Source organism: Hippocampus comes, unplaced genomic scaffold (genome assembly GCF_001891065.2).
Source record: "Hippocampus comes isolate QL1 unplaced genomic scaffold, H_comes_QL1_v1.1 scaffold449, whole genome shotgun sequence".
In the NCBI taxonomy this organism is placed as follows: Eukaryota; Metazoa; Chordata; class Actinopteri; order Syngnathiformes; family Syngnathidae; genus Hippocampus; species Hippocampus comes.
This window is the reverse complement of record NW_017806063.1, coordinates 74,150-92,691: the sequence shown is the minus strand read 5'-3', so window position 1 is coordinate 92,691 and position 18,542 is coordinate 74,150. Positions and strand designations below refer to the sequence as shown.

General features: G+C 40.2%; 1 protein-coding gene across 3 annotated transcripts in view; it reads right to left on the bottom strand.

The window, feature by feature from the left end:
* Nucleotides 1-18,542, bottom strand: part of fgf14 (fibroblast growth factor 14) — a 92,393-nt gene that overhangs the window by 12,857 nt on the left and 60,994 nt on the right. For 2 of the 3 annotated variants that reach the window (XM_019893429.1, XM_019893431.1), the window contains 2 exons: nucleotides 9,565-9,675; nucleotides 7,991-8,094 (listed from right to left, as the gene is read on the bottom strand). In XM_019893429.1, coding sequence (XP_019748988.1) covers nucleotides 7,991-8,094; nucleotides 9,565-9,675 — 215 coding nt within the window. Of the gene's footprint in view, nucleotides 1-7,990; nucleotides 8,095-9,564; nucleotides 9,676-18,152 lie in introns of all 3 variants that reach the window. The other variant, XM_019893430.1, reaches the window with a different exon arrangement.

The window sequence follows — 18,542 nt, the reverse complement described above, 5'->3', positions numbered from 1 at the left end:
CCCCCCCCGCCCCCCACTCCAACCCTCCATCCCAACACCACCAGCCATGGCACTCTCCCTGATGGGCTGGTAATTACTGTGTGGCACACACTTCTGGAGACTGGAGGAATGTGAAAATATTATGGTCTGCACACCTTTCACGTGATTTAGGGAGACAGTGCATTTGTTAAAGTGCTAATAACATACACGGGGACCTATTAGGGCCAAGTTCCGCTTCATTAACAGCAAAGGGCCTAAGTGGTCTAATAATATTGGGCCAGAGATATGGGCCGACTGTTTTATAGAGGTGTAAAAAAAACAAGGTGTTAAAAAAACAAAAATCAAGTTGAACATTATGAACTGCTGCTGTTCATCATTTCCCACAACTAATGTAGGTTTTGTTTTATTTTGTACCCATTTGTGTAACATTAAAAAAAACAAAAGCAGTTCAATATATCCATCCATCCCTCCATTTATTTTCCAATCGGCGTATCCTCACAAAGGGTCGTGGAGGTTGCTGGAGCCTATCCCAGCCGTCTTTGGGCAGTAGGTGGGGGACACCCTGAACTGGTTGCCAGCCACTCGCAGAGCACATGTAGACGAACAATCATCCGCTCTCACTCTCACACTCAGGGACAATTTCCATTAACCTGTTTGGAATGTGGGAGGAAACCAGAGTATCCGAAGTAAACCCAGTGCATTCTCGTACTCAAAAATGCACAAGCCAAAACAGACATGAAACATTTAGATTCTTCTATTCTGTTTGCACTATTATTTTTTTTCATTTACCAATTTGATAAAGCAGAAACAACAGGGGCCAGGGTAATATAGAAGTGTACACATGTAAAGGACTCAATTGCGTGAACTCCCGTCTCTGTGCAAAATTGCATTCAACACCGCTCGCTGAAAACAGGTTCACGCAAAGCCATCTGTTAGCCACTGACACCACACACACACACACGCACGCACACACACACACACACACACACACACACACACACACACACACACACACACACACACACTTTTACACGTGGTGTCGAGTGAGAAGGCGCTATATTTGTGTGAAGCTGAGAATTTGCATCTACAATCTGCGCATGCTGATGAGGTGCTTCTGCTGATGAGGTGCTTCTACCTACCTCCATTGTTTTTCTCTTGTTTGTCACCTGAAACATTTCATTGAAGGAGGGCGTTATCAGTTATCACGAACATTGCCTCACCCTGTTGCTTGGTCGATTATTTTTTTTTGTAACCTGTGTGACCTTCAGCCTAATTACCAGTGAATTAAACCTGAGCATTTCTTGACATTCTCTTTATTATGTTTCATTGCGTTTATATTTTATAAAACTTTGATATTTTCCTTTATTAGGAACATGTGACCAAAAATATTGTGGTGCATTTTGGGGGGCTGGGAAGGAAATAGACTTTTCCAAATTATTTCGATGGGGAAAATTTAGTTGATTGAGTTATAGTATGAGCTTCGTCGTGGGATAAATGAAAAATGTAAGTCAAGGCACTACTGCAGAATAAAAAATTGTGACGGTTCATCGTATTATTCGACAGCTATGAAATGCTAATATTAGCTGCAGCTTGAAGATTTCACAGATTGTGAAAAAGCTAAAATGGGAGGTAGATGCCGTCTCATTTAACACAATTGATGACAGAATAAAGCTAAGTCAGTGCACTCCGTCCAGTTCATGAGTTTTTTTGTAGGATAGAGTCGCACAAAGCGATGCCACGGACCAATTTGACAATCAGAAAAAAAAGAAAAACGGTATCGTGAGCAAGTGCGGGCTCCTGATAACATGAGCCAGCAGAGACATTGCTGGTCAAGTAAGGCAGGGCGTATGGAGTCACCGACCGTGAAATGTAACTTTTCCGCTTGATACATAAAAGAGCCGCTAACTGGATGGAGAACAACAAAGGAAATTATTTGGCAGAATGGTGATTTTGTGATTGTAATAATGCTTAAAATGTAAGCTGCAAGCAGTAAGAAAAAACGAACACTCACATAGCTTTTTAAGGGTGATTTGGGGAGTGGGTTCTGCCATGTGCTACTGACATGCAAAAACCTAAACTCCACAGATTTTTGTGTCTACTATACATCGTTTAACTTAAGAAGCAATTGGACTAATTCTCTGGGAGTCTAGTATTCCCCCGCCTATTTACACTTGGTAAATTCATCTGCAGCTATTGGCTGTTTCTGTGCTCTTTCTGAAAAAAAGTGAAACAAAAACTTCTGCTTCAAACCTCTTGGCTGCACTGCTTCAATTATGCCTCTGTGGTTGTTCGATTTTTTTTTTGTTGTCCCATCAGATTTCATCCTCAAAGGATTTTTACACATGCCACTCTAACCTGCCTTCAGAATAAGCACTTCTGGCCCATTTTAACAGACTATACTAGCCATTGGACCGTTGCTTTAACCAGTGTGATTTCAAACTCAGATTTGCGTTTTGGTTTCTGTAACTGTGATGTACTAGTGCAGTACAAAGTGGTGGATTAAGTCAGGTAATTCCCCATTTCTAAAAGCGCAACCCGCCAATACCTTACAGCAGTGTAAAATAGAAATTGATTGTTTTATTGATTGCTGAGAATGCAATCGGATGCGTGTATCTGACTGGTTGCTCTATTTGGCTGGAACCTGCAGAAGTGTTGTTGAGTCACACACCACTAATTTCTTGTCTGGAGAACAACATGAGCAAGCTGCATTTGAGTTACAAAAACCCAAATTCTTAATTAATGGGATGATTCTCCCCAAGGGATTGGATCAAATGATCTACTACAGATACAAAGGCAACCCTTGTCGAGACTAACAGGATCCTCATAGAAACTCCTGGGAGAAAATTGTGGCGCTTATTAAATCTCAGAAAGGAATGTCCGACCTAGCAGGGAAGATAAATTATCCAAATGTTCATTAGTTCATCCAGACCAGGAAGGCGTTCGGTGAATGAGCTCTCCTTTTGTTCCGAGCTGCTTCCTTTGTGCCAGGCCGTTCGGCCGCTTTGATACAAGTCGGAAGCACTATGCCCAGTGGGCCTTTCACACAAAAGAATATGATGCACAACCACGGGGCATTGAATATGCTCGTCATCTGTTTCCTGGAAAAGATCACGGCTCTCTGTTAATTCACTTCTTGCGAAAGTGCGTCATCGCCCATGAAAGACTGCGTGAGTTAGTTCTGCTACACTTGACCTGTTCTGGTTTAAAGAACAAAGGTTGGCCTTTGAAATTTTAGGCTTTTTTTTTTAGGGGTGATTTTATTTTATTTTTTAAGCTTACCATCTGTGATGATAAGGGAGTCCGTTATACTTTGCTGTACTGGGTGCCAGCCAATCACAGGGTCACTTATAGACAGCAACCATTCACACTCATGTTCACACGTACAGCCAATTTAAAATCTCCTCTTACATTAAATTTCCAGTCTCTCCTTTTTCTCACTAGTTTTCCTCTTCTTTCTGGCCCTTCCCTTTAAGAAAAATGATGCTTTGTTTTTTTGGTTCAATTAAAAAAAAAATAATGCGGTACAATATGTTGTATGTTGAGCGTCAACACCTGATCCAGAGGCGCCATTTTTCCATTGCAGAACACTGGTCGATGTGTGGTACTCAGTCGCTTGGTGTCCAGCAAAGAGTCACAGACTGTAATTTGTTTTGCCATGGCCCACATGAGTCACTTTCGGCCGCATCGCTCGGTGTGAATGTTGATTCCTTTGGAGGGAGTGCGTCACATTTGCAAGTCATATTTACTGTGTAAGTTTGAAGTCGTAGCCATCAAGTCACAAGTTACGAGGTCAAATATTCAAGCAAGTGAAGTCACGCCATCGCTTGGGTTAAGCAAGATCGAAGTATGTAAGAGTGACAAAATGTTTTTTTTAATTGATCACAAGAAAAGGGTCCATTTATAATGAATAAAACAACAATAATTACGAGTATGAAATTAAATGTACATAAACCTATGTAAGCCTAGTAACAATCATGATTAATATTTGTATATCATACCAAAACATGAATATTAAGACCATAAATATTTCAACATTACAAACTGCCTTTACGATTAGTACATCTTTTATGCTGGGCCTGGAATGACTGTGGAAGTTTGAACCAACTTCACTGGACAGCTGGTGGTTGCTTTTAGATGCATCACCCAACCATGTTTATCATACTCAGAGCTGCATTAATATGACCTTCAGAGCAGTTTCTCGGAAAAAATCTAAGTGCAATACCTTCAAATATATCTAATGGGCAGAAGTAGCGGGGCCGGTCTGAAGCTCACAAAGCGATAATGGCAGGTGAGCTTGTACCTTCCTTACGGAGGAGGATGAAGAGCATCTCGCAAGGCTGCCATTTCCCCACTAAAAAGCGCCTGGCAGAGTGGGCGGCTTGATCACAACCTCCATTAGCTAACAGAAAGAAACAGCGGACGGATCAGCGAGGCGAGCGGCACGTAAGGAACACAACATTCCAACCTCACTGATTCCCACTTCAAACACGTCTGGTGCTTATCAGACAACATTTACAGTCACCACAAGATGCTGCGTTCAACTGCCCTGACAGTAGATCAGGGGTGGGGAACATTTTTCCTTTCGCTTCCTTTCGCTTCCTTCCATTTCAGTTTGAACACAAAGCAGGATTTTGAATTCACCTTTTCGACCCGCATCTCTGGGCTCTCACACGGAAATCACAAAATTAATCAAATATATGGTTAATTTAGAGATATAATTGGATTAATACAGACATTTTTTTCTTTCATACTGTTTTGTATGTATAAATGTCTCCCATACTGAAATAGCTATGGTTAAATTACTATTGAAAAAAAATATGTTGCATGGCAGTCCAAAGTCGAAAGGACCTGGAGTCTGTCCAAGTTAAATATGCTCACGTAGGAAGATGGAGCCTGTCCACCCCAGACGTTAGGTGAAAAACTGGACTAATGCTAAGTGATCATACTGTAGGACATATACAACCATTCACAATCACACCGCCACTGAGTGGGAGCTGAACCCACGCTGCCAGCATGGAAGCGAGTAAACCACTACAGTACACCAACAGTCGCAACATTATTCAATTACTAAAAGTCACTTTTTGTTCCAAAGTCGCAATATTTTCCACTCATCAAAAGATTGATGGTTCACTGAGAGCACAAGTACAGAAGCTACAATAAAATGGAATGTTGACTTATTTCTGAAAAGGAATTAAATCTCTGGGGCCCATTTAAGCTGATTAGTTTGAGCACACATCTTCTTAATGGGAATCCCAAACCTTCCACCCAAATGCAATTATCCTCCTGAAAATTATGACATTTTTCTTTTTCTCTGGGATGTGTTCAGGGACCCTGAAAAGCCATCATTGAAAAATCCATGAATCCCAAACTCAGTTTAGAGCTGTGTTCAACATTGCAAGGAAGTAGGAAATATCCCACTTGCAGCGTAAAAGATTGCACTATAAAGTGTTCAGTGGAAGGTGAACAGAAAAGCTAAAAAACACACCTCGTATTTTTTTTACTGCATAAACATGTCGAATGTTTTAGTTGAAAATTTCACAGTAACTGCTACAGCATACGAAATCATATTATTTTCAATATTTTGGGTGAAAACCCTTTTTGGTCTGTGTTGCTACCTTGTGCGGCTGCTGCCGCTGTCGATTCGTGACAGGTTTGTTGCTGTTTGTGATGCCTAGACGATGGCCCAGACATGTCAGTAAATAGGCGTGTTGCTGTTATATTTCACTCGGCATTTGCAAAGGCTAGACACGGCAACAGTCTTGTTCAAATGATCCCCCTTTTTAAAAAATCCAGTGTTCGATAGAAACCAACGCATTGCTTCCCCTTAAAAATCTCCACCTCGCCGCCATGATCGATGCTGATATATATTTTATTTGCATTATTTTAAAGCTCGGAGATGACGTGCATGAAAAACTCTTGCGAGTTTAATAATAATAACATTCAATCCCGAATTAAAAATGAAAGGTCATTGGGAATTTGGAGTCGAAAAGGATTTTCCTTAACTATATCAATTTAATCGATCAATAACTTGATGTATCGATGTGCACCAGTCCATAACAATGTAGCTTGATCAATTGGCAGACACGTCAATATATTGTTTAAATAAATGGATCGTTCCACCCCTACTGTGAAATGAGATACAATAATGTTCCCCTCCAACAATGCAGTGCAGCTGTTGCACTGCATTGTGGGAGGTGGCAGTCATTATAAAAACCAGACACCCAAGTCATAGAACCCATGATGTTGATACAGTGTGAGAACAAGCATAAACTCCGAGCCTCCCATGGTCACGCCAAGGCTGTGCGTAAACCGAAACTAATGTTTAATCCGAGGTGATTTTTCTTTCAAAAAGCGTTTAGAAAAGTGAATTGTTCGCAAATTGGCTCACTCGCAAAATGATGTTCCACTTTATTTAATTGTGCCCCCCCCCCCTCCCCGTTACTTAAATGAAAATATTTCAACCTTTCAAAGTGTCCTTCGGTCCTTTGAAAAGTGCTTACAAATGAGATATATTCTTTTATTCCTTCAATACAGCAACTACTCCATCAGTCTGACATTTTTTAATGAATACTATCATGGTTTGAAAGAACACCATGCATAAATTTGTCAAATTTTCGAGACATAGCTTCCTTGAAAATTGCCCATTACGACAATCGTGATCGACCGGTTGATCGCGGACTGGTCCCAAGTTGATCGCGAGGGGTGTAGAGGAGAAAAAAAAAAAAAACTGTTTGTGTGTCTTTGTGCATGTTAGTATTACATTTTTTTGTGTTAATGTACACTGCACCCTCATCATCCTATCGGTATCGTTTTCACAAACAGTCTTCAAAAAATAAAATAAAATAAAATAAAGCAGGTAAATCTTTAACCTACGGTGGTGCGTGACCTGCGTCACCGGAAGTTGCTAGCGCTCAGCAGTCTGCGATTGCAGCTCTAGAGCTGTTGCACTATATCTTTTATCGTTATCACTATATTTTGTTGTTCTACTTCTTCCTTTCATAACTTTGCTGCTGTGAATTGGGAATTTCTCCATTGCGAGACTAATAAAGGTTTTCTTAATCTTAATCTTAATTATTCTCAGTCAGAGTTTGTTTCAATTTACCGAGGGAACGGGCAAAAAATGGGAATCTGGAGGGCCAACAGAAGCACTTTAAGACAGTACGTGTGAGCTATAGTTAACCTGGCTGCAAAAATGCATCGCATGCCTTCGTGTCAGGCTGTTGCTCATCATGGCGTGCGTGTGAAAGTGCGTGCACGGTAACGGGTCAATCGCGTGAGATTGGTTGATCGAAAAGTCAATCTTCGGTCCAAAAAGTTTGGGCACCCCTGCCCTAGGGTATATTTGTATTTTAATTAAATTATCATATTAATTATGATCTCTAAAGATAAAATAAATGCAATTTATGAAATTATTAAATTATGATTGAATTTAAAAAATGTTTTACATGTTTTTTTGTTTTTTTTATGTTTAAAAAAAATTATTATCATTAATTAGGCGGCACGGTAGTCGACTATGATTACCACATCCGCCTCACAGTGCAGAGCTATAGGGTTCGATTCCAGCTCCGGACTCCCTGTGTGGAGTTTGCATGTTCTGCGCAGGCATGCGTGGGTTTTCTCTGGGTACCCCGGTTTGCTCCCACATTCCAAAAACATGCATGGCAGATTAACGGAAAGCTCTAAATTGTCCCTCGGTGGGATTGTGAGCGCGAATGGTTGTTTGTCTATTTGTGCCCTGCGATAGGCTGGCAACCAGTTCAAGGTGTCCCCTGCCTACTGCCCGAAGACAGCTGGGATAGGCTCCAGCATGCCGGCGACCCTTGTGAGGATAAGCGGATTAGAAAATGGATGGATTATTAATTAGGTGTTCTGAATAGCTACATTTTTTTGTATGCCTATAACAAAGACAGACAAAATTCTTTGCAATATGCTTGATTTAAATTTTAAAAAATGTCCTCCAGACTGGTGCACATGTCCTGACACAATGGGACACATCTTTGAATATACTTACTGATGTGTAGAGGTGACCCTCCCCGTTCATGGCGATGTACAAGCCCGTCTTCACAGACTGGATGGCGACGACTCGGAGGCCCACGGGAATGAGGTTGAACAAAGCTGAAATCGACAAAATATCAACAAACATTGTTAACATCTCAACCTCAATTGTCAGGAAAGCAAAAACATGACCGCATCTTCCAGATGGGGTCTGGAAGCTCAACTCACATTGCGCAGGACTTCCTGTGAGTTTGCTAATGAAATGTTTGATGGTGTATCTGAGGTCCATCATGGGTGCATGGTTGCTATAATAGTCCTGTAGTTGCTATAATAGAAGACATGTGCCTGCCTGTGAATGGCCTGTGTTTGTTCTGGTGTGAGACAAGAGGATATTCGATGTGAGGATTGAAAAGGGTAAAACGGTCACATAAAATAAGGTAAAAATATGATTTTGCTAATACTGTTCTTGCACACAGAAAATGGAATATGCATTAGTTGTGTTGTGTTGCAATCTTTAGCCTCTCTTTTAGACTTTAAATGTTTTAGGTTATATCATTCAATGTGTCCGCACTTGTACAAATGGCACTAAATCTCCATTCTCTTCTGAGGATTCGATATATGTCTGTAATAATTTAAAAATATCCTGCATCATCACTGTCTCCTGGGACTTTTTAACCTATGTGATGTGACAAGTGTCACTTCTCATCTGTCTGACATTCTAATGTGAAGTGTCACTTGTTAGCAGCTAGAAAAGAAATGAAGAAAGAAGCAGCTAGCCTAAAGCTACAGTGCCACAATCAGCTACGGTATAAATACAACTCCCCACTCCACTTTCCCGCACTTATTCATCCATTCCCTGGGCTACCATCCGTTTGAGATGTTTTAGCATTTGTGATCCGTGGCCATAAATCAAGGTTAAGCAATGCTAATAATTAAAAAATAAAAGTATAGGAGGAGACCCCATTTGCGGACAAAGACAGAGCTAACAAATGTCCATTATGGAATACTAACAAAGGGGAACTACAGTGAAAAGTGTGGTTCTATGCTGAGTCTCAGTTTCGCCATGTTTGTTTACCTCTTCTAGTGTATTTCTGGTATTGCGTGTCAGTCACACGGACACACACTGTGTCATTTTCGTCGTAGAGCCAGAAAATAATGTGAAAATGCTGCGGAGAAATTCCTGCATTCAAATTAGGCTCGCTTAGCGAGTGGCAAGATAAAATGGTCGCCAGTGGCTTCACTTCTCACCACGGTGAGTAAGCGGTATCACTCTGCATACAAGTACTTCCTGTATTCAAAAGACCAAGATTTCTTGCAGATAGAGCATGGGCAGAGCACAAACCATTGTCCCGTTCAATGGAGGTATTCCGGTGTCTATATACATCAAACAGAACCAAGACTCAGTGTGGGGCGGCTATCAGCTTTGATTGCTCGGGTGCGGAGGAAGTTACATTGTGTAACAAATCATGAGTGGTTTCCTGTGTGATTTATACAATTTATAAAATTTTTATTCACAGAAATTGGAAAAAAAGAACGATTATTCTCCATACAAGAACACCATGACAGCTACAGAATGAACCAACTACTCACAGGAATTACTGCTGTCATCCTTGGTGCCATCGAGAGATCCATCGGGATTCATTTGCAAGTAGTAGCCCTGTCTGCAATATAACCTGGTCACTATACCCTTGAGCTGGGGATCTGCAGGGGAGAGAAAATGGTAACGATTAGGTCAACCAAAATTTACATGACATGTTTCAACACTGACAAATTTGGACTGATGGATTGCCTGACTGCCAAAATGAACCCCACAGCATCTTCTCTGGGATCTTTATGGACTGCATTCAGAGGGGGGAAATTACCACTTTCCACTGTACAGGCGGCCATTTAAATTTGCCATGAGGCTGGCTAAAGAAACATATTCAACACACTGCAAAGACATTGGTGGGAGCTATAGTGTGAGAGTATGGATTTTTTTCTTTTTGTGTGTGTGTGTGTTCACGTGTGCATGCAGCTGGTGGGTCATACAGCATCAACATTACTCTTATTGCACAGACAAGCAACAAAGCCTCCGAGGAGGTGAACTTCACCTGAGTGTAAACCTACCACCAAGCACTGGTGTATTTGTGTGTCAGCTGTAAAAAGGATGGAACATGGCCACAGAGGACACAAAAATGCTATTTTCCCCTGCTGTCATTGTACAGCCCAAGGCACTTTCCGGTGGTGATATGTTGGCTGATGACATTGGAACAGTCTGGAGACCTTTTCTTGAGAGGAGATAAGGTGGGTGGGTAGAAGTGGACGGGGGCACCTTTCAGCAAGCACAACAATGTATAATGCTTAAATGTTTGTAATGTTTAAGAAAGTGGCGCTACAGTATATACTTTGTCTACAGGATATACTGGAACGGCAATCAGAGTCAATCTGCGCATCTTTTTCAAGCTAGCTGAAACACACAGAAAAAAAACCCTTTGAAAATACACCTAGCAGTACAGTAATCCCTCGTTTATCGCGGTTAATGCGGACCAAAACCACCCGCGATAAACGAAAATACGCGAAGTAGCGTCCAATTAACATAAACAGGTAAAAAAAAAAATTTTTTTTTTTTTTTTAAATCCGCTAATGGTCTGCGAGAAGCTGCAAAACAACAGCAAGTCACATAGAGCAACATATACAGTACTGTACTCCATGTATATGTTAAAAAAAATAAATGTTTTTTTTTCATATGTTTGAAAAAATCCGCGATGCACTGAACCCGCGATAAACGAACCGCGGAGTAGCGAGGGATCACTGTATTATTGGTCCACTCAGGAAAATTAAAGATTTGAAGGATTTTTTTTTTGTATCAATGTAAAGTTGTAAAGACCTGACACAAGTGGAACTGTATGTACAGTATGCATTTACGTACATACTCTATGTATGTATGTATGTATGTATGTATGTATGTATGTATGTATGCATGTATGTATGTACTGTACGTTATGTGTTAATAATGCCCATTTTAGTCAATTATTAACTGACACAGTTGTGATTTTATGTACCGTATTTTCCGTATTATAAGGCTCTTCGGAGTATAAGGCACACCTTCAGTGAATGGTCATTTTTAAAACTGTTTTCATTTATAGGGCACACTGCATTATAAGGCATGTAGAATAGAAGCTCCAATAGTGGCTCCAGTTGTGTTACGCATCCACGAGATGTAGCTGCGCTACAGGAAATAACAATACAATACAATAGAGCTTTATTTATACAGAGCTCTGGCTACGGTTGTGTTATGCATCAACTAGATGGAGCCACGCTAAAGGGAATACAATACAATACAGCTTTATTTATATAGAGCCTTTACAACCGCTGCAGCTGTAACTAAGCGCTTTACAGAACATTTAAAATACCACGTCCAAGAAATCAGATTATTGATATGTATATAAGGCGCACCGGATTATAAAACGCACTGTTGGCTTTGAGAAAATTGAATGCTTTTAGGTGCACCTTATAATGCGGAAAATACGGTCTATCTAAATGTATTTCCCCTGAGTGGCGTAAATAAGTTAAATTAAGACAAAAACTGAATGATATAATTTAATGATCACATGTGAGAATAGAAATCTTAGTGTCTCTTTTGACTTTCGTTTTTGCTTTGCTGTCGCCATATACATCTTGCAGACAGAAAAAAAAACAGGTGCTTAAGGACTGCAGCAGCAACGGTAGCATCACAAGCACAGAGACAGAGATCATCAGCGAGCTCCTGTTGCAGCCTTCTGCTACTCGCTGGTGCCCACACGCCTGATACAAGCAACCTGTCGCACCCTGCGATGGATCAGAACCGTTCCCAAGGCAACAAAGTCCAATTACACAGATCAACAAGAGGAAAAATGATTAAGACACTCTTTCATCACCACGCCTGATATATTAGATGCAAAAATAAATGTTACATCCGACTATTTTTTTTTTTTGTAAGTCAGATTTTTTTAATGAAAAAAAGAAAAATTGTTTGGAGGTCACAGTCACCATGACCAAATATTATATCAGAGAAATTCTCAGTAAATGTTCCCAAAATCACAGTTGGAAAAAAGACTACCGTACATTATCATAACACACGGGATGTAAGAAAATGCACCAAATGAGCACAAATATATTGCCCATTATTAGAATTATCATTCATACATGCATAGAAAAAAACTGAAAACTAATAAATCACATTATAAAAAAATACAATACATAAAAAAAAAAATCAAGCGAGAAAATGGACGCAGTGGCTTCACTCGTATCGAGGTCGAATAAGCGGGATGTTAGTCCATAAGTCCAGGACCGACCCTCATGCTCTTCACCGATGATGTTCAGAAAAGGCTCACATATCTGTACCAAATGCAAAATGAAAGTCTGTTGGAACTGGCAAAGGTGTATCTCAGCCAGATGATTCTCTTCAACCAACGCAAGGAGGCCATGCCTTTATGTATACCTGCGGACCTAGGAAGCAAAAGGATATGGACTGGGGGCTGTCTGAAGTTGAGAAAAGACTGCAGACACATTAAGCATTATTACCAAGAGGAATTTAGACTGTCCTGTCCCAATTCTCCTGGCACCCAAAAAGATGTGTGCATTTGAGTTCCTTGTTCAGCAGAGATGGCCATTTGAAGTTCTTGAAGACAGCAATGTCCTCTTTGCTATAACAGTTCTCAGACTGCCTCCGTGCCCATGAAAAGCAGGGTGCGATGTCTCCTACATTTATTACATCCACCAGGCTGCAGAAGCATGCAGCAACTGCGACTGTGCTGAACATGGGGGACATCAAGATCGAACAACAGGCTAATTTTTCTAGCTATAACATAACCTTCCATCATGAGGTCTATTGGTTCCCCCAGAAGCCATGCAGCATGAAGTATTTAAATTTTCCGCCCCCTGTTCCAGAGGGTGTTTTTTATTTATTTTATTTTTTTTTACATTACATTAATATGCTGTACTTGGAACTGTTTCCACTGAAACAGTTCTTGACACCAATGAAAAAGAATATGGGACCATGCTCAATGGTGGTGCATCTTTAACTACTGCCGGAGCAAATCAGCATGTTATCTATCACCGCATGTGTCAAGTCTGACCTTTTTTTTCTTATCCAAAATGAATCTAATCTGCATGTCCCTCTGTACCAATCAAATTGTTTTTTGGGAGTTTTTTTGCAAGAAAAAACGAACAAATGATATTAATCATGAATGATTGAATTTTGGACATATTCATTCTGACAAGCGTGGAACATTTATGCATTTGTCTTTGATGATTCCTGTTTTTGTTCACTCTGCGTATGTGTGCGGATGTAATACTGTCTAGCATTTCCTGGGGAACAAGCCGGTGATTCATACAGTACTATAACATGGTGGATGAACAAAGATGACCATATCCCAACTTTAGGCTTTGTTCATGGTAAAATATATCATGTACTGTATGTATAATAATTACTATAAATGTATTTAACTTTTGTCCAAAGACACCAGCCATAAAGGAGATGATGGTTAAATGATGCTAGTTGTCGCAGCATAAACAGAAGGTCCGTTAATCAGTTTTCTGGGTTTGGTCAAGTGACACTCAGCATAAATCGGGTTACGTATATATCAAATATGATTAACGACATTTTCACAGAGCGGCAGATATGATGAGATCATCAACTATAGTTATCACAATTAGTCCAAATCCATGTCGTCGCTTAGTAAAAACCAACAGGTTTTTTGCTTTGGCATACAGCAGTTTTCCCTGAATGTTTGAAGTGGGAAGAATATAGACATTGCGGTCTCAGCTTTGACTGCAGCTTCCTCAGCCATCTTAAGAGTGCCCTCCAAAATCAGTTTATTCAGCTGAGATATTACATTGAACCACAATCGTTGAACACATATTTGAAGAATTCCATCAATAATTATGGCTGGTAAATTGTGAACAAAGCCGTGCCATGCGAATATACCCAAATACTTTGTATATGGAGTAAAGTATCCAAGTATCTAATAATATTTGAATGTGTTAGATAGTGAGTAAAATGAGGGCGGATGTAAACAAGATCTGGAACATTAGGGCTGGAAGGAAGTGTGCACCACAGAAACTAGTCTAACGCTCCTAATTATGAATCATAATATAATAATCTATGGTTTAATTAAGCCAAATCATTAGAGCAGTGAGATTACATTCGTGTGGGGAGCGTAATCGGATTTACAGGTGGCTAATCTTGCCACCAAATCTGTGTGATCATTAGCCTCATGGACGCTATCCTAACCAGATGTGGTTGGAAAAAAAATTAAATAAAAAAATATATATATATTTAAACATCCACCTATGTCATGAGTGGAGCACGACTGAGAATTACAAGGTACTTCGACAGACTATGCAGTATTTTATTTCTTTCATTTACTAAATACGGATGAACAAAAATTATTTTTCTCCTAGTTATTACTCGTGCAATGTGTTCTGACAAGACATTTGTAGTAAATTACATAAAATGTGACAATTAATTTTGCAGCCACATCAAAATCCCAATTTCCATACACATACTGACAAACATGGACACCACAATTCCACAAACATATAAAAATGATTTTAAATTGCAATTTGGAGGTTGAACAGGATTCATGATAGTACACATTAAAAATGATTCTTATACTGTGTGGTTTTCACAAGTTTGGGGAAATCCAATTGCTTTCAGGAGAAATTAGTATTAAATTACCTCTCACACCAAAATTTGAAAATTTTGTTGGAAATAAAATCGACTTTTTAAGCAAAATCCACAGCTAGCTCTTTTCTAGCCACGTTGACGCATGAAAAACATGCCTCAACACACTCAAAAAAGATGGACAGCAAGCAGTGAGAAACTGGGGAAAAGGAAGAATCACAAAGTGAAGGTAGACCAGGTTCCACTCTATGACAAATTATAAAATGAACGTTGTCTCAAGATATTTGCCCTGGATAGTTTCTGCAGGTGTCAACCAAACCAACACATAAATGCACGAACAAACTTTGATCTCAAGTAGGGGGTCACAAAATCTCCTTCAAGGCCAGGAATTAGCCCCCGGGCATCGATTTTGAGACAACCGTTTTAACGCAGCAATGGAAAAATTAATGGCATATAATATATCAAGGATGCCCTTATGGTTTAGGTAAAGTGTTGTATGATGAACAACAGTTATCCTGAAAAACAATGTATGTACTGTTTAAGTTTATATGAAGGCCGCAGTTTGACTGTAGTGGAGATAACTTTGATTTACATTATTTCCTATGTGAGAGTGTGTCCGCAAGATCTGGTTGGAGCATAACATATACTGAAAAAAAACACACCATTTTTTTCAGTACAGTACCGTATTTTTCGGATTATACGTCGCTCCGAATTATAAATCGCACCAGCCAAAAAATGCATAATTAAGAAGGAAAAAACATATAAGTCGCACTGGAGTATAAGCCGCATTTTGGGGGGAAATTTATGTGATAAAATCCAACACCAAAATAAAATAATAAAATAGAGAACAACAGGTTGAATAAGTGTACGGTATACTAACGTTACATGACTGACATGCCTGGTAATGTCAGTAACAATGTAACATATTAAGAGTTATTCAGATAACACTAGCATAAAGAACATGCTAACAAGTTGACCAAACTATCAGTTTCACTCCAAATCACTAAATCCAATGAAATCTTCATCCTCGGTGTCACTTTTAAACAACTCCCCCAACTCGGGAGGTAGACGATGCGCCGCTTCCTCTTCTACGTCACGTCAGACTCATCGTTGATTTATCAACAGAAGCCGAGAGTGCCCTCTTGTGGTTTAATGTGAAAATAACATGTGAAATGACATAATCATGTGTTAATAATTTCACACATAAGTTGCTCCAGAGTATAAGTCGCACCCCTGGCCAAACTATGAAAAAACTGTGACTTATAGTCCGGAAAATACGGTATATGCTTTATATTGTGCAAGAAGAGAGTGAAATACCGGTTAAAGAATGGTGCGTGGCAATTGTAGTGGGCTCGAGCCAAACCTTAAAATGAACAGATGAGTGCATCATCTGTACACACACTCACTCACACACACACACACACACACACACACACGTAATCTAGATGGGTGAGGCTTTTGCACTGAGGTGACAGAGGACGACACCAATCTGCATCTGCCATTTTGAAGCACCCTGACCCATCTCCAGATGGGTCCCCGATCTGATATCACACACACATATCCATACATGGACACACATAAACAGAGAAAAGCCATTTTAATCCCCATTGGGCCTGTGAGGGCAACATTGGAACCCTGGCTTCCTCCATTCCGACAGGAGTACACTGAAAAAAGTGTTAAATTTACTCAATTTTATTTAATCTAGTGGTTGCACGAAAAAAAATCATCTGGATCCAAATGCATTTTTTAAGTAGAGTATACATCTACTTAAAAAAATCTAAATGGATCCAGGTTACTTTTTTAGTGCAGCTACTTGACAAAATAAAATTGACTGAATTCAAGACACCATTTTTTTTTTCAGCACACACATGACATTGCAATGACAACAGCTGCACCGAGAAATGGTCAATATGAATAACTCAGAGCTGCAATACATCCTCTGTGCAACAAGTTCCATACATGATGCAGGCTAACTGAAGTGAATTACTATTCCGCATTTTTGAAAATTTTGATCAGAAAAATATTCCGACTGGGTGGGACGGTGTTTGACTGATTAGCAATACACAGTACACAAGTCCAGGGTTCAAATCTGGGCTTCGGCTTTACTGTGTAGAGTTTGCATGTTCTCCCCGTACCTGTGTGGGTTTTCTCTGGGTACTCCAGTTTCCTCCCACATTACAAAAACATGTACAGTAGGTTTATTGATCACTGTAAATTGTCCCTAGGTGTGATTTTGAGGGTGAAGAGTTGTGTCTGGCAACCAGTTCAGGATGTGCCGCACCTCCTGTCTGAAGACTGCTGGGATTGGCTCCAGCATGCCCGTGACGCTTGTGAGGATAAAGCGGATCAGGATAAAGCGAATGGATGGATATTGGACTGGTTGAGCTGATCCTAAACACATCACTTGACAATGTTCCCCCTGGAAATATATATTTTTTCCAGGTGAAAACGCTAACGTGAGGTCTCCTCGGAAATGTTCATGCTCCACAAATAATACCAGAGTTCCATAATTACGGCTGACACCAAAATATCGCTGCCATCAGGAATACTTTTATCTCCAAAATCCTCACATTGCAGGAGACCCCAAAAACATCATGTTTGTTCAATCAATACCATTTCATCATAAAAGAGACCAAGCCATTTTCAACACTTCACAATAATTTGTAAAAACAACATCTACAAGTGTGGACTGACCAGTAGTAGGCTATAGATTTGTGAAAAAAATTGGGACATATTGTGACATAGGCGGTTTCGGCCCGAAGCAAGCGATATGGAAAATCTTGCTATTATTATGAAACAGTTAGATGAGGAATATCTTTTTCATTGCACTACTAATTTTAAAATGATTAAAATTGTTACCATGATTAAAATTGTTACATATTCAGCTGGGAGTGGGAGACCAAATATCAATATCACCACGTAAACAAAATATCTACCAATATAGAGATATTGTTTATTGCAGTGTAGTGATAATAATATTGACCAAGTCATTTCTTAGATATTGTAGCATTACTTCTCACTGAAATTTGAGACAGCAAAGTCATATCCGAAGAAGGTTTATCAATGCAAAACAAAGTAAATATAGATTTACATCCGTGCTTATAAAATATAATTTAACTGTTGTTTATGTTGTGGGTGTGTTTATAACACACTTTTCTGTTAATTACACAACTCGTCTTTTTATTTAGGCAACTGTCAGTTATGATTGCACACGGTTCTACTTCGAAACTCACATGGACGGTGACACATTGTGACGTATCACAGATGATTTTACCGGTACATACATGTTTAATGTATAGCAGTCTTGTGATAGTATTCTGAAAATATTGCAATATCATCACATAACTCGTTACACTGCATCCATACTGTCCAGAGCGGACGAGGTTGCAGGACAATACAGCTCTTCACATGCGGCAAACGTGCGGAGTGTTTTATCACCTTTTTACGCACGCGCCCAACGCATCAACGTGAACATGTGTTGCCTGTAAAGGGAGTGACATTCAACCAGTGGCTGCGTGGCCGAAACTTGCACCTTGTCTCCGTAGCCGGCGCTTCCTGAGGCCAAAGATGCGCACTTTGGAGAAGATGTCCACCAGGTTGCTGTTGCACAGCCCTTTGTTCTTGTTGGGGCTCCTCCGGCGCCGGTTGGTGGAGGGCCTGTCCAAATGCTGCTCCCGCGCCTGCCTCTTCTGCCGGATCAGCCCGCTCGCGATGGCAGCGGCCATTGCTGCCCAATATCACCCCGGGACCCGCGGTGTGCGCACTAAACGGCTCCCCTTCCCGGCCACCGGGTCACGGTCCCCGCATGGTGTCGGCGTTAGCACTCCGCTCCGGTCCGGTACAGTGTGAAATGTCACCTTATTATTTATTCAGAATAAGAACTCTCCCTGCTGTCCGAAGACTACATGCTAAAAAATGAACT